The 27,376-nt window shown below is 36.8% G+C and overlaps 1 protein-coding gene across 1 annotated transcript; it reads right to left on the minus strand.

Moving 5' to 3' along the window:
* Positions 1–4,352: 4,352 nt before the first annotated feature.
* Positions 4,353–25,925, minus strand: LOC111575085 (uncharacterized). The gene is made up of 13 exons (XM_035952693.2): positions 25,848–25,925; positions 25,601–25,626; positions 23,890–24,081; positions 23,207–23,403; positions 15,366–15,393; positions 12,680–12,767; positions 12,203–12,228; positions 10,005–10,092; positions 7,539–7,564; positions 6,808–6,999; positions 6,120–6,316; positions 5,973–6,000; positions 4,353–5,243 (listed from the first exon to the last, which is right to left on the minus strand). The coding sequence occupies exons 1-13, from the start codon at positions 25,850–25,852 to the stop codon at positions 5,110–5,112; spliced, it is 1,227 nt and encodes a 408-aa protein (XP_035808586.2). The 5' UTR covers positions 25,853–25,925; the 3' UTR covers positions 4,353–5,109.
* Positions 25,926–27,376: the final 1,451 nt, after the last annotated feature.

A 27,376-nucleotide genomic window follows, 5' to 3' on the forward strand; every position in this document is an offset into this window, starting at 1 on the left:
TGTAAATTCATTTTCTCACCATTTTCTATTCCCGGGGTCGGGTTCCTAAAGAAGGATGAAGAAAAACAGAGGGTCCTTTAGTCAATAAAACATAACTCTAAATAAAGCACGTAGGTGTATGTGCATCACAAACTCTCGTCGCAGCTGCACTATACAAGTGTTTCCCAGCCCAGTAGTCAATAGTATGTGTCTGCAGCACCCTAGGATGCTTTGTCAGGACCACACCCATCTAGAGTCCATTGTTTCAACGGCACCTACTGGAATAGATGACAACTAAAGTGTGTGACTTCCAGCTTTATGGACTGATAACGAGCAATATGCTACTTATAGTTTCAAAGGTTTATTCAAGAAGCATTCCACGCAAAGTGCTACTTGATGTTGAAGCATTTAAAAATTACCATGTTATGGCTTTAAATGTTTAATCCAAAATTCTACTTTCATTCAATAATTTCAATAAATAGATATGCAAACAAGCTACAAGTTGGATTTGCAACAGTCATTAGTTTAAACATGACAGTTACAGTGCCTAGTGACAAGTTAAAAATAGTTTGCTGTTCACACCTTGGCAGGTTAACTGTGCTGCGCAACTGAAGACATTGGATCTGTATTTAATGTGAAACAAATAGAACTTGATTTAAATTCACAACTTGTGCTGTGCTGCAGACACACTCTTCCTGTCCAAATGACACAGCTGTAAATACTTAAAGTTGGATCACCTAAAATACTCCAAAACACAGTAGAAACTCAGCAGTTCACAGCCTCATGGAGGTTATTGAAAACATTTTTAAAGTGGTTACTTACGGAAAAGATTGATAATTTCCTGGGGTCTCTGGCATTTTCCTTCCACGCAGTGCAGACTTACAGCTCCTCTCTGACAGTGAAACACTTTCACTTTTGTTTTGAGACACCAGACTTCCTCAAGGAAACCACCAGTACAATGGTACTGTGTTATTTATGAATACAGCCTCCTCCCTGTTTTTTTAATACTTCATTTACACAATGCTGTATACAAAAAGGTTCAATGGCAGTCAACAACAGCAACAAACAACACCAGGTGAAACATCCCCCTTGAGGCAAGGCAGGAAGAAAGTAAATAAATGAATGAAAAGTTTAAAGAATAAACAAAAAAGAAGAGGTAAACTAAGTTAAATTAAAGGAGAAAAAAATATATTGTTTAAATTCATTACATAAGGCTTTAGTTTTCACAGCTTTAACATTTGTGCAGAATTCAAGAGTGTCCAAGTAGGATTTTAAGCAGGTTTTAAAGACCGCAAAGTTGGATTTCTGATTGGCAAATTTACTAGCATGAATATGAAATTTTTGCCAATAATGACACGAGATTAACAATAAACAATTTCTTAACAGGCAAATCATTAATAAAAAAAACTAATAAAATATATTCAATTTTAAAGTTCAGAGTAATATCCAATGTTCTATTTAAAAAAAGACTGATATCACACCAAAAAAAAATTGACTGAATGCACATTCCCAAAACAGATGAGCTAATGTTTCATCAGCTTTGTGACAAAATGAACAAAGAGGGTCAGTATTGATCTTATACTTAACCAGAGCTGAATTAACTGGATAACACCTGTGTAACAATTTCAGGGATACCTTATTCAAGATGAAAAACTTTGATGAGAATTTGCATAGGAAGTAGAAACAAGTAAGGGGAGACGGGACATCCCTGACGGATTCCCCGTCCCATTCTAAATCTTTTGCCATGAGGTAACTTAATTGAACTATTCCCAGAAGCATATAAGGTGCACATTGATTTTTTAAAATGTTCACCAAAGCCAAATAAATCAAGAGTTTTAAAGATAAATTGATGTTCTATACAGAATCAAAGGTCTTATGAAAGTCTAGAAAAAGAATGAAACTTTCATCTTGTATTAAATCTGAGTAGTTCAAGATATCAAGAATAAGTCTTATATTATCAGTAATATATCTACCAGACATAAAGCCATTTTGAGACTCATCAATTATATCATTTAAAACTTTTTTAAGTTTGTTGGCTAAACATAATGCAATAATTTTATAATCATTGCTCAGCAATGAGATAGGACGTCAATTACCTAACAGTAAGACATCCATTTGTGGCTTAGGGATTAATGTAATTCAACTTTGGCAGAGAGAGGGTGGAAGGACTAAAGTTAAAACTTTCAATACAGACATTAAGTAGAAAAGGGGCAAGTTCTGCTGAGAACAGTTTATAAAATTCTGAAGTAAATCCATCTATTCCAGGGGATTTATTTAATTTCAGTTTTTTAATAGCATCCCTGATTTCTGAAACAGTAATTGGAGAATCACATATTGCTTTGCCTTGATTTCACCTAAAGAATCAAAACAGTCTTCCATTTCAGATGGTGAAAAATGAGATCCATAAAGAGCTTTGTAATAATTTTCACAAATTTCAGCAATGTCTTTTGGATTATCAACAATTGTGTTGTTTAAAGAAAGCCTTGTAATGCCATTTCTGTTTTGTCTTTGTTTTTCTAGCTTGAAGAAATAGCTGCAACAGACTTAGGAGGTTTATCTAAAAAAAGAGCATGTGCACAGGCCCTCTAACTTGCATCCTGGATGTACTGTACTCACTGTGCTGCTGACTGCCGATGCCTTCAGGGTCTGCTTATGAACCTCAGACCTCTGAGTGGTGAAAAGTGAAATACATCTGGCTGATGCATTCACTACTTTTTCTTTTCTTTCTTTTGTTCAAATAAAGAACAGATAGACTCTGTAAAAGTAGGTTTTCTGCTGGAAATCTTGCAGCAAAAACTTGCAGCAGCAGCATAAAAAGAGCAAGTGCCTGTTTGAGATGTAACTCGTGTTTCAGTACTACACTCATCTGTGATTGCATAATAAATTAAAATTACGAGCTGAAAATATTTTTTATGTTAACTTCAAAAACAATTCTAGTCTCTTGGGTGACAGATATGATCAGAGATTGTTTTAAAAAGTTATGTCCAATGTGTAAATTTATTTGCTGACCAGCTGCATCTCCATCTGGTTTGGCAGCTCCAGGACCTCAGACAGGAAGTCACTGCAGAGGGTGGTGAGGACGGCAGAGAAGGTCATCGGGACCTGTCTTCCATCCATCCAGGATGTTGCACACGAGCGCTGTCTGAGCAGAGCCCACAACATCATCAGAGACTCCACACACCCCCATCATGGACTGTTCTCCCTGCTCCCCTCTGGGAGGAGGTTCTGCAGCATCAGAACGAGAACAGCCAGGTTCTGTAACAGTTTCATCCCCCAAGCCATCAGACTCTTGAACTCAAAATAATCCTTGTGGGCAGGGGCGCCCGTAGTCACTGTGAAAACGTAACTGCTGCTACTTTTTTCAGTGTCCGTGCAATACTGATGCTACGACTTCACTGTAAAATAAGTACGTGCGGATGTGTGTGTTTACAGATGTGTGTGTGTATATATATATATATATATATATATATATATTTATGTGTGTATATATTCATATATACGTATCTATATATATTTATATAGTTGTTTCCATGTATATATTGGAATTGTTTTTTAGAAAATTTTTTTGTTTGTTTTTGTATTTATCAGTCCGATGGCGAGCTAGTTGCATCGGAATTTCAGTCATAATGTGCACCAACTAGTATATGTTCTGGCTGACAATAAAGTGGCTATTCTATGCTATTCTATTCTAAAAGTAAAGCTTGGTAATGAAGGGAAAGTCAGGATAACAGGACATTTGTCCCGGGGCAAGTTTAGTGTGTGCCAGATGGTTCTGTGGATATTTGATCAACAGTGATCTGAATGTGCATTATAGAAAATTATACCTGACCTTCAGCTGACAAGGTTCTGTTTTATTAACTGGTCTTGAGGTTTGATGTTGAAAACTGTCACAGTGTAGTTTTATGATGAAACTACATTGTCAGTGACTCTGGAGTCTCACTTTGGTCCAGTGTTTATATGATATACATATGTTCTTTCTTCAGAATGGTAGAATGACTATGTAAAATGGCTAATATACTTATTTTTAAATTTTGATTTGTTAGGTGGGTAAGTACAAACTGTACAATGGTACCACCCTGACATGGGCGTTGGCATCATCCTCTCCCAGTGAGGTTTGACAGCTCCATCAGAATCAATCCAGTTTTCATTTCAGTTCAACTCTGAGCCTCAGCTTGTCTTGTCCCGACATTACTCTTGTAATATTTAACAGGCTATATGCTTCATTGTCGTCTTGCACAAATCTGAACCTTTATTCAGTTCACTTCAGAGAAGGCTTTTTAAGGATCCCTCTTAATTTAACTCTGTTCATCCTTTCAGTTCAATCAGACTCACATTCTCAGTCATCAAAAAAAAAAACACACAAAACAGCATAATTATATCTCTGAGCTGTTTTTATTCAATCTGCATATTTAATCTGCTAATGTAATCACACATTTAAACACGTATAATGTCACAAATCCTGTCTCTCAAAAGTACAGTTACTTTCAGATGCTGGGTAATTTTGCCCTTCCATTCTCATCAGACAACATAACATTTTTTCAATTGCATCTTAAAACAATACTGACACATTACAGCGAAAGGGCTATCAGTTTCTGTAACTACTTGCCACAAAGAAAGATATTTTACTCTAAGTGATGAAGGAGAACATAGTCAGCCTTGACTGTGTGTAAATATTAATAGATGGATAATATGAGGCTTCAGCTGTCTGAATTCTAGCATTCTAAAATGATTATTTCAGCTCAGCATCAAAGAAGAAAATGATTGTAAATTTTATTGAAGCTTTACATTAATGAGGAAGATTTGTTCACACACATCCTGTCTCAAAACCTCTTTAAATATGAGCTATCCCCACCATACTATTCTCTCTGTCACATCTGTTTTCCCACATTGTCAAAACCACTTCAATCACAATTACTATGTCATTACTCTTGTCCAATGATGTGTCTGTCAGCACTTTCCAGGCCAATCAACCTGTAGCCATCGTTCTTTCAATTCACTGCACTTCTCTTCTTTTTCCAAGACCGTTGAATGTGGACCTCCTCCTCCATATCTCCACCTCATCCAGATGTTCAGAACACCACAACCTGTCACCTGCCATCGAGCCTTCACCACCAACCTCTAGACTCTTTCCTAATCCTCAAAACTTGAACCTGGATGAGTTTGTTGTGCAAAGGAATAATGCCTTGCTTTCCAAATTACACATGTGACAGACACCACGAAACATGCATAAACAGTACGAACCGGTGTCAACTTTATCTTCAGCCCTATAATAAAGAAAAACAAAGCAATGAGCCACCTGGCATCATTTACAACTCAAACAACACAGAACAAACATAGAAATAATTTTTAAAAATACCATATTAATAATACATATAATACAAATAATGCTGGCCATCAGGCCTGTTGTGTTTGTTTTTTTTAAATGTGATGGACAGAGCAAAAAATATCAGTCATCTTCAGCTTGCAGGTTGTTTTTTAAAGTGGTGATTCTGATTGAGCTGACCATGTGTAAAGTCAGAGTTCATACGTACCATTAGTTTTTGTGTAAAAACTTCTTAATGACAGGTGGGGTCATTTTGATTTTTGTATTGTTTTGCACCATCGCAAAACTGGCTTGTATTATTCTACAATGTAGAATTGCAGGATTGAAATTTCCGAATTCTAGCTACATTATTTCTCAAGTTATGGATCTTCAAACATTCGTCCACAGATTGGTGTGAAGAAAACAATGCAAAAATTAACATGATCCCACCTTCTTTAAGAATTATTAACTCACTGTTGATGTGTTACAATTACAGTTTAGTTTCAAGATGACAAGAAAACAAAGGTGATTCTTCTGCACACAAGGTTTAAAGGTTTAAATTTAACTTCACAGCAGCTATGAACAGAAGCACTAAACAAACCTAAAACTAATAACTGTGAGATAAGTGTTCAATGAGACTTGAGAAAAATCTGATCTGTAACTTGAAGTTCATAATTACTGTCACACTTACATCTCAAGGAGATTCTCATGAGAAAGCACTGAAAGAAAGAAAAATATTTTAAAATTATGAGTGTTAATGATTTGTAACAGACTGCAACATGTGCATCATTTCAGATGTGGAACACAGTGACCTGTTTTCAGTAAATCTAGTCTTTACCTGGGAAACTCCAAGAAAGTTGTAGACTTCATGCCACATCCTACTATTGAGGTCACAATTGAGAAGTTTGTTGTCATGAAACAGACAGTCCACAGTGAGGAGAATGTTTGGATTCTGCACCAGTCTGCTGCTTGCAGCTATAACACAGTGGTGATTGAAGGTGTGATGCATCACCACCAGAACTGCTTGTTTACCAGCTGTAAGCACAGACACAACATGTACAAATGAGTCAGGAACAAGATGAAACAGACAGGTTTGGTTACTCCACCTGTAGCTCATGATGCAGGGCTTAAAATCCATGTGTGGCTCTTTCCTGTATGCTGTATGTGTCTCTGTTCAGCTCCTGTTAAGTTTTCTGAAATATTTCTTTTCTGTGTTTTTATTTCTCACATTACATCTATAAATCATTGCCTTTATAGAACAGCATCTTATCTAAATAAGACAGAAGTGAACACCAAATGCAAGATCAGTCACTTACAGATACATTTTAAATACTGTGGTATTTTTCAACATACTTTCTCTTGAACATTTGGAGGCATGGATCAGTTCACTATAATGGCAGAGGCACTAGAGAAGCTCATCTAAATAACTTCATTTCAAGCTTATTTTCATCAGGAGGTGGGCTCTGAGCCTGGAGGTGACTAATCAATGTGAAATTTGCCAAACACTGACCAAAGGAACTCCTTACCAGGAATGTGGTCCAGGGCCTCGCTGATGTCTGTTCCAACTCGAGAAGCAACAGGACAGAAAACCAGAAGGTAATCACACTGTTCAGGAGACGTCACCTCAGTCTGGCCTTTGCTTTTAAACCCTCCAACAATGGGTCGATGAGCGCCGTTCGTAGTTCCAGCTACGATGACGTGGAACTTTTTCCCCGACACTTAAAATGAATCAGAAAGATTATTTAAGTTGTTGTTGAGCTCTAACATCATTTAGTGTAGCCACACTACATGAAACAGGTGAAGCAAAATCAATCTTGTCAAATAATTAGATTTTAGTAAGGTGTAGCATAAATAACAAACATTTTGTGAATTTCATCACAGTGTTTATTTTTGTGTCACTGGAGGTGTTCAGTACATGAATGAACAAATCCTTTAATCATCACCAACCAAATTCAAACTGAACTGAATCAACTAGTGGCTTTTTGTATCCAGCCTTCTTTTCCTGATGAGACAAAGTGTCATCGTCAGTCAAGTAGAGATACAAAAGTTTGTTAGTTCCTGGTTAAAAGTTAATACACATCTGCAGAGAAGCACTAACTCTGTTGCAGACAAATAAATGCCAAACATTTAAGCTTTCCATTTAAGAGTTTCCATTTCTAACCTGTCAGTCCACTTCAAATTCTTATGCATGTTGTCTCATTCAAAACGCAGCAAAAAGCAGCATATTATGTCAAAAAATGTACATTTATTTTCTCACCACTTTGCACGTCCTGGGGCACGTATCTGAAGAAACATGAAGAAAGACAGAGGAACCTTTAGTCAACATAATTTAAAGCTAAATAATATGGGATCATATTGGAAACTAAAAAATGATTGTAAAGATGTATGCTTAATAAAACTCCCAGTGAAAGGTGATCTACATGAGTGCAGAAACTACAGAGGAAACACACTGTTTTCTATTCTGGGAAAATGTCTAAGTAGAGTCATTCTTGAAAGGTGAAAAGCAGCCGTAAATGAAAAACTGAGAGACAACCAAGCTGGCTTCAAAAATAGCCATTCATGCATTGAACAAATCACCACTCTTAGGATCATAGTCGACCAGTCGTCAGAGTGGAATTCTTCTTTGTGTATAAATTTCAAGCATGATAATGTGAGGCTTCAGCAGTCTGAATTATAGCATTATGAAATTATGTTTTGAGCTCAGCAGCAAAGAAGATAAAGATTGTAACTTTGGAATCAAGCTTATGCTTTCAAGCTTTTGTTCAATGAGGAAGATTTGCTCACAGATTTGTCTCAGTACCTTTTTAAATATGAGCTATCCCCACCGCACTATTCTCTCTGTCAATTGTTTTCCCACACTGTCAAAATTACTTCAACCACTATTACTTTGTCATTACCCTGCCAGCACTCTCCAGACCAATCAACTTGTAGGCATCGTTCCTTCAGTTCATTGCAGTTCTGTTCTTTCTCGCAGGCTGTTCAGTGTGGGCCCTCTTCCTCCACATCTCCACCTCATCTAGATGTTCAGAGGACCACATCCAGTCACCTGCCATTTTGCCATCACCACCAACATCTACACTCTGTGGGGTCCTGTATTTGTCTCATATCCTAATCCTCAAAACTTGGACCAGGATAAGTTTCTCTGCAGTCAGTGTGGACAGGAGGAGCAATTACACAAACAGATGCCCTTGAAAGATACACTATATTGCCAAAAGTATTCGCTCACCTGCCTTGACTCGCATATGAACATAAGTGACATCCCATTCCTAATCCATAGGGTTAAATATGATGTCGGTCCACCCTTTGCAGCTATAACAGCTTCAACTCTTCTGGGAAGGCTGTCCACAAGGTTTAGGAGTGTGTTTATGGGAATTTTTGACCATTCTTCCAGAAGTGCATTTGTGAGGTCACACACTGATGTTGGACCAGAAGGTCTGGTTCTCAGTCTCTGCTCTAATTCATCCCAAAGCTGTTCTATCGGGTTGAGGTCAGGACTCTGTGCAGGCCAGTCAAGTTCATCCACACCAGACTCTGTCATCCATGTCTTTATGGACCTTGCTTTGTGCACTGGTGCACAGTCATGTTGGAAGAGGAAGGGCCAGCTCCAAACTGTTCCCACAAAGTTGGGATCATGGAATTGTCCAAAATGTCTTGGTATGCTGAAGCATTCAGAGTTCCTTTCACTGGAACTAAGGGGCCAAGCCCAGCTCCTGAAAAACAACCCCACACCATAATCCCCCCTCCACCAAACTTTACACTTGGCACAATGCAGTCCGACAAGTATGGTTCTCCTGGCAACCGCCAAACCCAGACTCGTCCATCAGATTACCAGATGGAGAAGCACGATTCGTCACTCCAGAGAAAGCGTCTCCACTGCTCTAGAGTCCAGTGGTGGCTGCTTTACACCACTGCATCCCACGCTTTGCATTGCACTTGGTGATGTATGGCTTGGATGCAGCTGCTCGGCCATGGAAACCCATTCCATGAAGCTCTCTGCTGAAGCACTGTTCTTGAGCTAATCTGAAGGCCACATTAAGTTTGAAGGTCTGTAGCGACTGACTCTGCAGAAAGTTGGCAACCTCTTGGCACTATGCCCCTCAGCATCCGCTGACCCCGCTCCATCAGTTTACGTGGTCTACCACTTGGTGGCTGAGTTGCTGTTGTTCCGACACACTTCCACTTTCTTATAATACAGCTGACAGTTGACTGTGGAATATTTAGGAACGAGGAAATGTCACGACTGGATTTGTTGCACAGGTGGCATCCTATCACAGTTCTACGCTGGAATTCACTGAGCTCCTGAGAGCGACCCATTCTTTCACAAATGTTTGTAAAAGCAGTCTGCATGCCTAGGTGCTTGATTTTATACACCTGCGGCCATAGAAGTGATTGGAACACCTGATTCTGATTATTTGGATGGGTGAGCGAATACTTTTGGCAATATAGTGTATGTTCTTCTTCAGAACATGTAAGCAGGTCTGCAGTTTTGTAAAGAGTGACACTAGAAAAGGTGGGTCTCCTTTAAAGCAACTCACTTCTCAACTTACCAATTCTCCTCTATTGTGTTCCAGATATATCACTGATTAAAAGCCTCACAACCATAATACAGTCACACTAATAATAACACAGGACAGTAGCTACATGTTTGCAGGTGACTACACATACATGATATAACATGTTTATTTTGTCACTTCAAGAAAAACTTATTGCGATGATTGCTTACCTTAATTTCATTTGGTTGAGGAAAGGATATCCTGCTTTCCGAATTGCAGCCACCACCATCAATGCGATAAAAAGAAGAACCACTATCACTAGAAAACAGGAAAACAAAACAATGAGCCATCTGGTGTCATTTACAACTCAAGCAACACAAAACCAACATAACAACAATAATAGTACCATATCAATAATACAAATACTACCATTCAAAAGTTTGGGGTCACTTAGAAATTACTTTATTTTTGAAAGAAATACATTTTTTTTCAATGAAGACAACATTAAATGAATCAGAAATACAGTCTAGACATTGTTAATGTGGTAAATGACTATTCTAGCTGGAAACAGCTGATTTTTAATGGAATATCTCCATAGGGGTACAGAGGAACATTTCCAGCAACCATCACTCCTGTGTTCTAATGCTACATTGTGTTAGCTAATGGTGTTGAAAGGCCAATTAATTATTAGAAAACTCTTATGCAATTATGTTAGCACATGAACTACAGTGTGAGTTTTCATGGAAAACATGAACTTGCCTGGGTGACCCCAACCTTTGAACAGTAATGTACAATAAAAGAGTTTGGGTCATCAGTCCTGTTGTGTTTGTTTTTGTAATCTGATGAACACAGAAACCCCAATTATATTGATTTTACACTGAAATAACACAGAAAGTCAATTGTCAGAAGGACTTAAACCATTGTCCAGTGTAAGTCATACTTAGCTTATCTTATAAAACTTATCTGAAGGAGTCATTCGATCTAAATTCACCGAATACCCCAAACCTGACCATCTTCTGTTTGACTGACGTTTTTCGAAAGTGGTGCATCTTGACTGAGTTGACCATGTGTCGAATCTGGGGTTATAGCTAACATCAGCTTTGCAGTTGAAGATTCTTAAAGAAGGTCCATGTTTAATTAGATTTATTTCATGCATGTTATATCAAGTGAAACATTCCTTGTTCAAGCCATGGTTGTTGTACAATTAGCATTACAAATCAATGTTTATAATATTACTTCCTCTGCTTAAACCATTTTGCCCAATGACAGTTATTTCCAAATTATACACCCATATCGTATAACATCGGTATGTTTTGGAATATCCAGGAAAATCCATCCACATGGTCACCAACATGAACTTAATGTTGCATCAAAGGGGAATGAACTGGGGAAACTATTTTCCACAAATAATTGGGAAAAACTACTTTAAACAGGGATTTGATGCTGACATCAGCACACCTTGTAAGAGTGCAACTAATTTTCTCTACACCATTTTTCTGTGTGACTAACTCTTTGCTAACAAGGTTATAATGAAATAAAACAGTCATTGATAATTACAGAAAAATGAGAGAAACTGAAAACAAGTGAAAATATACAGTATATGTTCGACACATACATATTTTGCTCATGTTCCCACTTTTCCTAAAATTACTTGAAGCATGATGAGTTGGAAGACCATGATTTTTCTTGTAGTCCAGTAATAATATTATATAACTCTTGCAGTTGGGGCACTATTGGAGTGGTTTCACCAATCAGACCTGCTCAATACAAGCTCAAATATTGGCCACAAATGCAAAACATGTAATTTAATTTTTTTTTCTCAGAAAGTTGTGCCTCTAACCGAACCATAGTGAAGTTCCTATTGGTGCCAGTCACAGAAAAAAAGTATCTCTTTGGCTGATAAAAAAGTTTTATGGTTAGTGGAATATCAGAGTAGACAGAAACATTAACATTTTTTGACCAAATTTGCAGCATCATATAACTGGTTTGTATTGTTCTACAAAGCAGAACTGTACCATTGAACCATTTGTACATATCTACGAGTATCCAAAATTTCAAGACTCTAGCTACTTTATTTCTCAAGTTATGGCTCTTCAAACATTTCTCCACAGATTGACGAGAAGAAAACAATGCAAAAATTGACATCATCCCAATGTCTTTGACGATTTTTATCTCAAAAACTACTGTTACCTATGACCCCAGATTTTGCACAGTTTTACTTAATAACATACGTATGCACAGAAAAAAATCGGGCAAATATGAGATGGTCGGTCGTGAATATTTTTATCATACATAAAAACTGGTACAGCTGCTTTATAGGGTATCTATTCTAATAACTAAGTGTAACTTAATCTCTTTAATATTGGCATGTTGCGTTGTCTTGAAATAGCAGCATATTTTGTCAAAAAATGTACATTTATTTCCTCACCACTTTGCATGTCCTGAGGCACGTATCTGAAGAAACATGAAGAAAGACAGAGGAAGCTTTAGTCAACATAATTTAAAGCTAAACAATATGGGATCACATTTGAAACTAAAGAAATATCTAACGATTGGAAAAATTGATGCATAATAAAACTCCCAGTGAAAGGTGATCTACGTGAGCGCAGAAACTATAGAGGAATCACACTGCTTTCTATTCTGGGAAAAGTTCTAAGCAAAAGGAAAAAAAATGAGAGTGACACTAGAAAAGGTGAGTCTCCTTTAAAGCAACTCACTTCTCAACTTACCATTTCTCCTCTATTGTGTTCCAGATATATCACTGATTAAAAGCCTCACAACCATAATACAGTCACACTAATAATAACACAGGACAGTAGCTACATGTTTGCAAGTCATTGCACATGCATGATGCAACATGTTTATTTTGTCACTTCAAGAAAAACTTATTGTGATGATAGCTTACCCTGATATCGTTTGGCTGTAGAAATCATATCCTGCTTTCTGAAACACAACCACCACTGCCACTACGAAAACAAGAAGAACCACCATCGCTAGAATAAAGAAAAACAAAGCAATGAGCCATTTGATGTCATTTACAACTCAAACAACACAGAACCAATGTAACAATAATAATAGTAGCATTAATATTAATAATACATATAATAGTTTATGCCATCAGTTTTTTTGTTTGCTTTTTGTAATGTGATGGACAGAGCAACATCAATTGTATTGACTTTACAGTGAAATAATACAAGAAGTCAATTATCAGAAAGACCTTAACCAATGTCCAGTTTAAGTCTTACTTATAAATTTATCTGGAGTAGTCATTCTACCTAAATTCACCAAATTCCCCAAACCTGACCATCTTCAATTTGAATGATGTTTCTTTTAAATGTTGAATATTGATTGAGTAGACCATGTGTCAAATCTGGGATCATTAAAAAAATCGTTTAAAAAGGTAGGGTCGTGTTGATTTTTTATTTTTTTTTGCACCATTTGCTTCACACCAATCTGTGGAGAAATGTTTGAAGAGGAATAATTTGATAAATGATGTAGCTAGAGTTTGGAAATTGCAGGAAATCTGCCTTTGGTTTTGTTATCAATTTGAAGCTAAACTGTAATCATAGCACATCAACAGCACAGCATGTTGAAATGATAGACTATACTGTTGATGTTGTTTTGTATTTGAAAGTTTTAGAAGTAGTCAGACTGTTCTGACTTTCAATTGACTTTGTTCGGAAAAGTTGTGACAATCACTCATATATTTAAGGTTAAAAACTGACCCATAGAGATACAGTGATGAAAGACAAGTAAATGCTGGATAAGAATCCTACACATGACAGACAGTATTTATATACCACAAAGTATATAAATCGATTATTTGGAAAAATAAAAAAACAGCAAAGATGCTCAGTGTATTATAACTATACAAAGTGTCTGCTGTGAGGCCCTGCTGCAGTTTCAGAAGTTATTTTCATGTAACAGGGATTTTTGTGGACGTTTTGAGTATCGTCACATTTATCCCTCTGGGTCATTCCACCTAAAAATCCCAAAATTTAAAAAAAAAAAAAAAAAGTTCACATCTGACCAACTCATATTTGCCAATTTTTTTCTGTGCATATGCATGTTATTAAGCAAACCTGGCAACATCTAGGGTCACAGATAACGTCTGAAGCACTATGAGTTGGAAAAACAATGATTTTTCTTGTGGTCCAGAGACAATATTACGTAACTCTTCCAGTTGGAGTGGTTTCACTGATCAGATCTGCTCAATCATTGTTCAAATATTGGCAATAAATGAAAAAAAAATGTAATTTAAATATTTTCTCTCATAAAGTATGCCTCTGACTGGCACTATACTCTACATTTTTAAAGCTCCTATTGGTGATTCTAACAGGAAACAAATTCAGCCTCTTAGGGTGAAAAATGAAGGTTTTATGGTTGGTAGAATACTGGAGGAAGCAAAAACATTGACATTTTCTGGTTTGTATGGTTCTACAAAGTATTATTGTACCATTGAACCATATGTGCACATCAATGAGTCTGCAGAATTTTAGGACTCTGTTGAGCTACTTTATTTCTCGAGTTATGGCTCTTCAAATATTCCTACACAGATTGGTGTGAATAAAACAATGCAAAAATCAACATGACCCCACCGTCTTGAAGAATTATTAAATCACAAACTAATGTTACTTATGACCCCAAATTTTGCACGTGTTTTACATAATAACAAACATATACATAGAAAAAAAATTCAAGCAAATATGAGATGGTCAGATGTGACCTTTTTTTCAAATATGATGAACTGAGGTTGAATGATCCAGAGGGAAAACTGTGATCATACTTCAAATGTCCACTAAAATTCCTGTTAAATGCAAATAATCACTAAAGCTGCAGCAGGAGCTCAGAGCAGACAGTTTGAGTAGTTATAATACACTGTGCATCTTTGTTATAATTTCCAAATAACTGGCGTATGTTGAAGAAATTTCACTCTTAGTCCTTCGAAGTTTGCTGTAGTGGGGTGTTTATTGGTATTCCAGCATACGGTGAGCTTACCAACACAGAGCATGAGTCTGTGAAGGTAAGCTGACTCAGAACATTTGGAAAGTACACATTTTACAGGGATCGTCACAGAGTGGGAGCGGAACGCATGTAAATGCAAGGGTGAATAGTGGTTAATTTGTGTATGGTTGCCAATTAGCAACAGAAGGTAATACAACACACATTTAGGATTGTCATTCATCATATTATACTTGTCCTTCATCACTGTATCTCTATGGGTCATACTTGAAAGATATGAGTAATGGCCACAACATTTCCTTCAAAAAGTCTACTAAAAGTCAGAATTCTTTGATGTTTTTCACCACTTATAAAACTTTCAACTACAAAACAACATCAACAGTATAGTCTATCATTTTAACATGCTGCATTGTTGATGTGTTACGATTACAGTTTAGTTTCAAGTTGATAAGAAAACAAAGGTGATTCTTCTACACACAACAGTGAAGGAGATTTTAATTTAATTTCACAGCAGCTATGAACAAGAGCATTACATAAACCTAAAACAAATAACTGTGAGACAAGTGTTACAGGATACTTGAGAAAAATCTGATCTGTAACCTGAAGTTCATAATTACTGTCATACTTACATCTCGAGGAGATTCTCCAGAGAGAGTACTGAAAGAAAGAAAGAAAAGTTTTAATGATTTGTAACAGACTGCAACATGTGCATCATTTCAGATGTGGAACACAGTGACCTGTTTTCAGTAAATCTAGTCTTTACCTGGGAAACACCAAGAAAGTTGTAGACTTCATGCCACATCTTAACATTGAGGTCACAATTGAGAAGTTTGTTGTCATGAAACAGACAGTCCACAGTGAGGAGAATGTTTGGATTCTGCACCAGTCTGCTGCTTGCAGCTATAACATGGTGGTGATTGAAGGTGTGATGCATCACCACCAGAACTGCTTGTTTACCAGCTGTAAGCACAGACACAACATGAACAAATGAGTCAGGAACAAGATGAAACAGACAGGTTTGGTTACTCCACCTGTAGCTCATGATGCAGGGCTTAAAATCCATGTGTGGCTCTTTCCTGTATGCTGTATGTGTCTCTGTTCAGCTCCTGTTAAGTTTTCTGAAATATTTCTTTTCTGTGTTTTTATTTCTCACATTACATCTCTAAATCATTGCCTTTATAGAACAGCATCTTATCTAAATAAGACAGAAGTGAACACCAAATGCAAGATCAGTCACTTACAGATACATTTTAAATACTGTGGTATTTTTCAACATACTTTCTCTTGAACATTTGGAGGCATGGATCAGTTCACTATAATGGCAGAGACACTAGAGAAGCTCATCTAAATAACTTCATTTCAAACTCATTTTCATCAGGAGGTGGGCTCTGAGCCTGGAGGTGACTAATCAATGTGAAATTTGCCAAACACTGACCAAAGGAACTCCTTACCAGGAATGTGGTCCAGGGCCTCGCTGATGTCTGTTCCAACTCGAGAAGCAACAGGACAGAAAACCAGAAGGTAATCACACTGTTCAGGAGACGTCACCTCAGTCTGGCCTTTGCTTTTAAACCCTCCAACAATGGGTCGATGAGCGCCGTTCGTAGTTCCCACTACTCTGACAAAGAAGTTTTTCCCCCACGCTTAAAATGAATCAGAGAGATTATTTAAGTCATTATTGAGCTGTAACATCATTTAGTGTAGCCACACTACATGAAACAGGTGAAGAAAAATCTTGTCAAATAATTAGATTTTAGCTAGATTTAGCATCAATAACAAACATTTTGTGAATTTCATCACAGTTTCTTTATTTTTGTGTCACTGGAGGTGTTCAGTACATGAATGAACAAATCTTCAAACCATCACCATCCAAATTCAAACTGAACTGAATCAACTAGTGGCTTTTTGTATCCAGCCTTCTTTTCCTGATGAGACAAAGTGTCGTCAGTCAAGTAGAGATACAAAAGTTTGTTAGTTCCTGCTAGAAGATAATACATATCTGCAGAGAAGCACTAACTCTGCTGCAGACAGATAAATGACAGACATTTAAGCTGAAGAGTTTCCATTTCTAACCTGTCAGTCCACTTCAGATTCTTATGCATGTTGTCTGATTCATAACAGAAAGTGAGACTGAGTTAAAACGAAGGTGTGTTGTTTTTGTGTCTCACTATAGATCCTCACTACAGTGTTCAAATACCTAAAACTGTTATCATTTACCTAAATCTTTGCCAGATTTAATGACATTTGAGTTGTTTGTTTGTTCGTTAGTTTTGGGACTGTCACTAGGGGGCACAAAGGTCAGAAAATGTTCCATAATTTTCTGCTAGGTGCACATTTCTAACCAGATCTGTTATTTTAAATTACTACAGCTACAAAGTTGACCCATAACGTCACAGATATCATTTATTTCTATTTATATTTTTAAATTTTATATTTAGGCATTTAAATCAATGAAAAAAATATCCAAATCTGTCTTATTGTATTCAGCAGGTCAACACTGAAGAGGTAATTAAGATTTGTTTTGATAACACAAAAGAAGGTTTAAAGCTAATATGGTAAAATTGTTACCAAACAGCTGCTTTCTTCCATATCCAGCAGACAGGGTGGCGTTAGCATTTGTGTGTGTTTCTGACCTAAAAATACAGACCACTATATGTTGAAAATTCACTCTCATTTTAGCTCTGTTTGGGTCTCCACCATCTCTCAGTTCAGTTGCTAAATGCTCCATTCACCAGCTAGTTGTTAACTTTGTCCGTTTGCTGTCTGATACTGTCAGGTTGTGCAAAGTAAAGCTTTGTTGGTCCCAGCAGCTGCTTGCTGTGGCTGAAAACTCAAACTGCAGAATCACAATTATCTTTCGGCTCATCACTCTATGAGCAACTTGTTTCACAAAGAAGTAGTCAGACACTGATAAGATGAAAAGACTGGTACAGCTGCTTTACAGGACATTTGTTGTAAAAACTAAGTGGAGCTTAATCTGTTTCATCCTGAAATATTACTTCGTCTTGAAAAAGCAGCAATTTTTGGCAAAAAATGCAAATCTGTGTTCTTACCAGTTTCCATGTCCTGGGGCATGTATCTGAAGAAACATGAAGAAAAACAGAAGAACCTTTAGTCAACCTAATTTAAAGCTAAACAAAGCAATCAGCTGTAGAAATGTCACAAACTCTCGTCTCAGTTGAGTTACAGGTTCAAATAACTTGGAAGTGGATCACCTGGAAAACTCTAAAACATGGTGGAGACTCTGCAGTTCATGTAACTCACAGAGATCACTTAAAACATTTCAAGACGATTACTTACGACATAGATTGATTCTTGGTGTCTCTGGCGTGTTCCTTCCACACAGTGCAGACTGACGGCTCCTCACTGTCGGTCAAACACTTTCCCTTTCGTTTTGGACTTCTTCAAGGAAACCGCTTGAGCAGTGTTCAACTTTTTTTTTCCACCATGGACCGCTTTTCTTCAGTCTCAGCCTCTCCTTCTTTTTAAAGAAACTCTCCAGAGACGTTTGTTTTCAGGCAGTTTTGCAGGGGTTAGATTGACTGCTTCACTATTTAACGGAATAAAAACAGAGTCGAGCACAAGATGCACAAACAGACGTGACGGGGAAAACGAGCTAGTCATTTTTCAAAATAAAACACCGTGGAGTCTCCACCGGAAATAACCTTCTCTACTTGTTACTGTGCTCAGTCACTGAAGTTAGTCAAACTATTAAGAGTAAGTGCAGAGAGCAGCAATCTACATCTGAAAAATGTTTCCTGTGTTAATTTCAAAAACAGTTCTAGTCTCTGGGGTGATAGATGTCATCACAGCTAAAAATGTTATGTCCTGTAATATTTAAAGGTAAAGCTTGGTAATGGAGGGAAAGGTAGGATAACAGAGCGTTTGTCTCTAGTTTAGAGTGTGCGAAATTGTTCTGTGGGTATCTGGTGAACAGTGAGCTGAATGTGCATTATAAACAATGATACCTGACCTTCAGCTGACAAGGCCTGATGGTGGGTTCTGTTTTAACTGATTCTGAGGTTTGGTGTTGGTAAGTGAGTCACAATTTACTTTTATGATGAAACTAAGCTGTCATTGACTCTGGAGTCTCACTTGGGTCACTTGTAATGATTATCTAGTCTGGGCATTTTCATAGTCTTGATGGTAATAGATCAGAGTCAGAACCTGTAATCTGATATTTTTACTTTAACCACAGATTATTGCAGGACGTTGATTGAATTGAGTGACTGTAAACCAGCTAATATAATCTAATTGTTATTAAACATGACATCATGCCTGATCAGCATCCAGAATAAGACCTCCTGACACTCTGCTGCCAGACAACTTCAGCTGCCCATGGTCAGACATCTCTTTGTCAGAGGTGTCCTTGTCTCAGAAGGAAACATTTTCAAAACTGTACAATGGTACCACACCCTGACATGGACGTTGGCGTCATCCTCTCCCAGCAAGAATCTCCACCTCTGTGCCTTCCTCTCCTGCCATCTGATGACAGCTTCATATAGATTTGATTGTCTTTGTTCTCCTGGTTTGGCACCTCCATCAGAATCAATCCAGTTTTCATTTCAGTTCAACTCTGGACCTCAGCTTGTCTTGTCCTGGCACTATTCATCTAATATTTACTAAGCTGCATGCTTCGTTGTTGTCTTGCACAAATCTGAAACTTTATTCAGTTCACTTCAGAGAAGGCTTTTTAAGGATCTCTCTTAATTTGACTCTGTTCATCCTTTCAGTCTGGCCATATTCCTATTCTCAGTCATCAAAAACATTCATACACCATGATGGTGGTATTCCTCATTGTTGGGTTGTTGCTGACCAGAGATTAACTGTATCCTGAACTTAAGAAAAAAGCAGTGAGATAAAATGAAAACTGAGTTTTTCTTACTTTTACCTCATTTTAATTATGAAATCATTGTTTTTTATCAGTGCTGAGACAAAGTTACAGAGACGAGCAACACAAATGAAACCACTTTGATTCATTTCTCTTTATTCTTTACACAAAATGTAATCTGAATATATTCTGCACAAAACGGTATAATTATTTCTCTGAGCTGTTGTGGTTTTATTTAATCTGCATATCTAATCTTCTAATGTAATCACACATTTTACCACATATAATGTCATAAAACTTGTATCTGAAAACCACAGTTACTGTCAGATGATGGGTAACTTTGGATTTACATTTTCATGAAACAACACATTATTTTTTTCAATTGCATCTTAAAACAATACAGACAGATGTATTACAGTGAAAGGGCTATCACTTTGTAACTATTTTCCACAAAGAAAGACATTTCATAGTAAGTGATAAAGGACAACATATACAGCCTTGATTCTGTGTAAATATTAATAGATAGTGTGAGGCTTCAGCTGTCTGAATTATAGCATTATAAAATCATATGTTCAGCTCAGCAGCAAAGAAAAAAGATTATACCTTTAAATTAAGCTTTAAATGAATGAGAAAGATTTACTGACGCATCCTGTCTCAATGCCTCTTTAAATATAAGCTATCCCCACCACACTATTCTCTCTGTCACTTCTGTTTTCCCACACTGTCAGAACCACTTCAGTCACTTTAACTGTCATCACTCACATCTTTCAATTCATTGCGGTTCCGTTGTTCTTTCTCCCAGGCTGTTAAGCGTACACCTTCCTCCTCCTCATCTCCACCTCATCCAGATGTTCAGAGGACAACGACCAGTCACCGGCCGTATTCCCTTCACCAACAAACAAGAGGAGCAAATATGCAAACAAATACCCTATAAAGATATGCTCTTCTTCACAGCATATGAACAGGTCTGCAGTTTTGTAAAAAGTGACACTAGAAAAGGCGAGTCTCCTTTAAAGCAACTCACTTCTCAACTTAATATTTCCTTTCTATTGTGTTCCAAAAGTATCACTGTTTTTAAGCCTCACAACCATAATACAATCATACGCACAGTAACACAGGACAGTAGCTACATTTTTGCAAGTGATTACACATGCATGATATAACATGTTTATGCATATTCACTTCAAGAAAAAAGTATTGTGATGACAGCTTACCTTTAGTTTGAAGAAATGCAATGCTTTCCAAATTCCATACGAAACAACCACCATTATCAATGGTGAAAAAATTAAAACTGGCAGATACTTTTTGTTCATCCCTACAACAAAGAAAAACAAAGCGATGAGCCATTTAAAACCAAACCAACATGACAATAATAATAGCATCAATATTAATAATATACATGATAGTTTTGGTCATCAGCCCTGTTCTGTTTGTTTTTGTAATCTGATGGACAAAGTAACACCACTTATAGTGATTTTGCAGTGAAATAACACAAGACATCAATTATCAGAAGGACTTAAACCAATGTCCAGTTTAAGTCATACTTCTCTTTTAAAACTTATCAATGCAGCATGTTAAAATGATAGACTATACTGTTGATGTTGTTTTGTAGATAAAAGTTTTACACGTGGTAAAAAACACCAGAGAATAATGCTGACTTTTAATGGACTTTTTTTATGAAATATTGTCACCCTCACTCTTATCATTTTCCATGTACCAATAGTGTCCCAGCTGAAGGAGTTTTTCAATATTGTTACTGAGCTACAAGAAAAATGATGGTTTTCCAACTCATAGTGTTTCGAATAATTTAGGAAAAGTGGTAACATGAGCAATCATGTTCAATTTGATTTATTTCATGCATGTAATATCAAGTGAAACATTCCTTGTTCAAGCCATGATCATGGTTGTTGGATAATTTGCATAACAAATCAATGTTTACAACATTACTTCCTCTGCTTACACCATTTTGTCTAATGACAGGTATTACATACTTACTATAACATCGGTGTGTTTTGTAATATCCAGGAAAATCCATCCACATGGTCAACAACGTGAACTTAATGTCGCATCAAAGGAGAACGAACTGGGGAAACTACTTTCCACAAATAATTGGACAAAAACTACTTTAAACAGGGATTTAATGCTGACATATGCACACCGTGTAAGAGTGCAATTAACTTTCTCTACACAATTTTTCTGTGTGACTAACTCTTTGCTAACATGGTTACAATGAAATAAAACAGACATTGATAAAGAAATAAAAATGAGAGAAACTGAAAACAAGTGAAAATATACAGTATATGTCTGACACATACATGTTTTTGCTCATGTTACCACTTTTCCTAAAATTATTTGAAGCACTGAGTTGGAAAACCATGATTTTTCTTGTAGTCCAGTAATAATATTATATAACTCTTCCAGTTGGGACACTATTGGAGTGGTTTCACCAATCAGACCTGCTCAATACAAGCTCAGATATTAACCATAAATGCAAAAGATGTCATTTCAAATTTTGACATAAAGTTATCTAACCCTCTAACTGAACCATAGTAAAATTCCTATTGGTGCCATCACAGAATAAAATGGCCTCTTTGGTTGGAAAAAATGTTTTTTAAAGTTTTTTTTTTTTTTTATTACGATTGATGGAATATCAGAGTAGACAGAAACATTGACATTTTGACCAAATCTGCACCATCATATAACTGGTTTGTATTCTACAAAGCAGGACGGTACCATTGAACCATATGTACATATCAACGAGTCTCCAAAATTTCAGGACTCTGGCTACATTATTTCTCAAGTTATGGCTTCAAATATTTCTCCACAGATTGACATGAAGAAAACAATGTAAAAATCAACATGACCCCACCTTCTTTGACAATTTTATATCTTAAAAACAAATGTTTTTAATGCATGTTTTGCATAATATCATACGTATGCACAGAAGGAAAAAAAAGGGCAAATATGAGATGGTCGGGCATGAAAATTTTTTCAAATATGATGAACTGAAGTTGAATGATCCAGAGGGATGAATGTGACCATATTCAAAATGTCCACTAATATCCCTGGTACATGGAACGAACTTCTAGCACTGCAGCAGGAGCTCAGAGCAGACACTTTGGATAGTTGGATAATGCACTGCGCATCTTTGTTTATGTTTCCAAATAAGTGGTTTATATAATTTATAGTATATAAATACTGTCACATTTAGGATTGCCATTCATCATATTATACTTGTCCTCCATCACTGTATCTCTATGGGTCAGTTGTTAACTTTAACAACTTTTATATCATAGCTTCAAGTTGAGAAAAAAAACAAAACAAAAACATAAGGCAATATTTCTGCACACAGTGTTTTTAGTTAGCTTTTCCAGCAGCTATGAACAAGAGCATGAAGCAAACCTATTACTAATAACTGTGAGACAAGTGTTACAGGAGACTTGAGAAAAATATGATCTGTAACCTGAAGTTCATAATTACTGTCACACTTACATCTCAAGGAGATTCTCATGAGAAAGCACTGAAAGAAAGAAAAATACTTTAAAATTATGAGTGTTAATGATTTGTAACAGACTGCAACATGTGCATCATTTCAGATGTGGAACACAGTGACCTGTTTTCAGTAAATCTAGTCTTTACCTGGGAAACTCCAAGAAAGTTGTAGACTTCATGCCACATCTTATTATTGAGGTCACAGTTGAGAAGTTTGTTGTCATGAAACAGACAGTCCACAGTGAGGAGAATGTTTGGATTCTGCACCAGTCTGCTGCTTGCAGCTATAACATGGTGGTGATTGAAGGTGTGATGCATCACCACCAGAACTGCTTGTTTACCAGCTGTAAGCACAGACACAACATGAACAAATGAGTCAGGAACAAGATGAAACAGACAGGTTTGGTTATTCCACCTGTAGCTCATGATGCAGGGCTTAAAATCCATGTGTGGCTCTTTCCTGTATGCTGTATGTGTCTCTGTTCAGCTCCTGTTAAGTTTTCTGAAATATTTCTTTTCTGTATTTTTATTTCTCACATTACATCTATAAATCATTGCCTTTATAGAACAGCATCTTATCTAAATAAGACAGAAGTGAACACCAAATGCAAGATCAGTCACTTACAGATACATTTTAAATACTATTTTTCAACATACTTTATCTTGAACATTTGGAGGCATGGATCAGTTCACTATAATGGCAGAGGCACTAGAGAAGCTCATCTAAATAACTTCATTTCAAACTCATTTTCATCAGGAGGTGGGCTCTGAGCCTGGAGGTGACTAATCAATGTGAAATTTGTCAAACACTGACCAAAGGAACTCCTTACCAGGAATGTGGTCCAGGGCCTCGCTGATGTCTGTTCCAACTCGAGAAGCAACAGGACAGAAAACCAGAAGGTAATCACACTGTTCAGGAGACGTCACCTCAGTCTGGCCTTTGCTTTTAAACCCTCCAACAATGGGTCGATGAGCGCCGTTCGTAGTTCCAGCTACGATGACGTGGAACTTTTTCCCCGACGCTTAAAATGAATCAGAAAGATTATTTAAGTTATTGTTGAGCTCTAACATCATTTAGTGTAGCCACACTACATGAAACAGGTGAAGAAAAATCTTGTCAAATAATTAGATTTTAATAAGATTTACCATAAATAACAAACATATTGTAAAATGCATCCCAGTGTTTCTTTATTTTTGTGTCACTGGAGGTGTTCAGTACATGAATGAACAAATCTTGAAATCATCACCAACCAAATTCAAACTGAACTGAATCAACTAGTGGCTTTTTGTATCCAGCCTTCTTTTCCTGATGAGTCCAAGTGTCATCATCAGTCAAGTAGAGATACACAAGTTTGTTAGTTCCTGCTAGAAGATAATACATATCTGCAGAGAAGCACTAACTCTTAGCTAATACTTAATGTGAAGCAACCATATAAACTATGCTGATGAAGGCCTGCTTTGGCATTGATATGTTTTTTTAGGCATTTAAATCAATGACAGATGAATGTCTTATTATATTCAACAGGTCAGTGTCAAAGAGTAATAAGTTTTGTTTTGATCTAAAAGAAATTTTTGTTTGACGTATGTAAACGTGCAAACACAGAAGGAGGGTTAAAGTCGATGTGGTGAACTTGTTAACAAACAGTTCCTTTCTTACACATCCAGCAGACAGGGTACCATTAGCACAGTGGTTCTTAACCTGGGTTCAGTCAAACCCTAGGGGTTCGGTGAGTCAGTCTCAGGGGTTCGACGGAGGTCAAGACACAGCCGACTCATATGATTGGTGATGACACGCCCTGCTTGGCCATCACTGGCTGCAGGTGATCACGCTACATTGCTTGGTCAATCTGTGCTGCAGGGAATTTGTTGCGCTCAGTAATCGACTTGTGACTGTCATGATGGTACGTTGTGTGATTTCTTTCTTAATATTTTAATCCATACTAACTATGTTGAGCAAAAAAAGAAAGTGATCGGACGAATATGTACAACATGGATTCACATGTATAACGGAACGTGATGGGAGTCAGCGTCCTATCTGCATGATTTGCAATGCCAAGTTAAGCAATTCTAGTCTAGCACCGGAAAAACTAAAGGAACACTTCCTTAAGCTGCATGGAGATGGGGAATACAAGAACACAAGTGATGTTAATGCACGGTTCATTTTGTGCACCAGTAAAACATATAACTATGTCTTGAATTTGAAAAAAATCATATTTTATTTTTCAATAAAGAAGGGTTCGGTGAATGTGCATATGAAAGTGGTGGGGTTCAGTACCTCCAACAAGGTTAAGAACCACTGCATTAGCATTTGTGTGTTTCTTCTCAAACTGCAATCACAACTATCTGTAGGCTCATCACTCCATGAGCAACTTGTTTCACATAGAAACAGTCAGTCACTGATAATACATAAAAAACTGGTATAGCTGCTTTAAATGATATCTGCTTTAATAACTAAGTGTGATCTAATCTCTTTAATAGCGAAATATTACTGTCTTGAAAAAGCAGCATTTTTTGTCAAAAAGTGTAAATTTATTTTCTCACCAGTTTTCATGTCCTGGGCCATGTATCTGAAAAAAACAAAACAAAACAGAGGAACCTTTCGTCAACATAATTTAACGCTAAACAAAGCAATCAGCTGTAGAAATGTCACAAACTCTCTTGTCACAGTTGCTCAGTAGAGTTACAGGTTAAAATAACTTGGAAGTGGATCACCTGGAAAACACGGTGGAGACTCAGCAGTTCACAGCCTCAAGGAGATGATTTCAAACATTTCAAGACGATTACTTACGACATAGATTGATTCTTGGTGTCTCTGGCGTGTCCCTTCCACACAATGCAGACTGACAGCTCCTCACTGTCGGTCAAACACTTTCATTTTCGTTTTGAGACTTCCTCAAGGGCACCACTAGAGGGATCTTGATACAATGGAAACACAAAGCCACTGGCAGCTACTATGTTGTTTATGAATGCAGCCTCCTGGTTTACATTCATGAGGGAGACAGAGTATTATAACGTATGTACAGCTGTGTTGAGCTACTTACAACAGTATTTTATTATTATTATTATTATTATTATTATTATTATTATTATTATTATTATTATTATTATTATTATTATTATTATTATTATTATTATTATTATTATTATTATTATTATTATTATTATTATTATTATTATTATTATTATTGCCATTGTGATAGCAGACTTCATGGCCAAATTGCTGCACAATAAATATAATATTTCACTCAGCAAACTGTGTTCCACACTCCACAACCACGGAGGTACATGCATCCAGATGTTCTCTGTTCCAGGTTCATCCTGCAATCCTTTCTCTGAGCAAATGAAGTACATTTAAAGATCCACTTGCATGATTTATTTAAATGTCACCTTCATCTTCATCTTGAATGTTAAATCATTGTCCATTTCTGTCCATTTTGTGGTGCTTCCCTTTTTGTCTGTTTTACATGATTGATGTTTGTTTTATGGTCTTTTTTTTATAGCACCAAACAGTAGACTGGACTTTCATCACACGACTCTCAATGAATGCTAATCTGCTTTCAAGCTTGCAGGATGTGACGTAAATACTTGCTAAGAAAAACAACTGTTAAACTTTAGATGCCAGTTACATCAGGTCTGTTTTGTTTCTGTTTAGCTTGATGTAATATTTGTACTTGACCTCACACCATATTTCAGAGATCCCACACATGGACCTGATATAATAATAGTTATTTTTTCTTACCTGCACAGTCTAATGCAGTCCAGTAACTCTTCTGCCATGAGATCTAGTCTGATAATACCTCTGATGTTTGTTTTTTTGTCATAAAGGTGTTAATTCAGTTACATATTTTAGAACTGAGGTCATAGATATTGATGCTGTTGTACTGGACCGTATTACCCTGACAGTTGTTTCTAATATTCTGCCCTATTAATGTTTGCAAATGGGAAGAACTTCCATATAACACATTTTAATTCACATAGCTGCTGCCGGCAATGTCAGATATGAATTCGTAGAGAAGCTGAGAAGCTACCAAGTGTGTATACAGGCCTTCTAACCTACTCCCTGAATGTGCTGTCAGGGGGACCCGCCCCCTGGTCCCACTACTGCTGCCTTCAGGGTCTGCTCGTACACCTCATAATTCTGAGTGGTGAACGAATTATTTGGAGTGTAACTTACTATTTCTACAGTCATCTAGATTTTTTTTTTTAAATGAGGAAAAGCTGCAGAATTTATTTGCATATTACAGTCTTAATATTTTTTTTTTATCCAATGACATCAATTAAATATGTCAGTTACAATCACAACTCCCAGCTCTTTGG

Source organism: Amphiprion ocellaris, chromosome 12 (assembly GCF_022539595.1).
Source record: "Amphiprion ocellaris isolate individual 3 ecotype Okinawa chromosome 12, ASM2253959v1, whole genome shotgun sequence".
Taxonomy (NCBI): Eukaryota; Metazoa; Chordata; class Actinopteri; family Pomacentridae; genus Amphiprion; species Amphiprion ocellaris.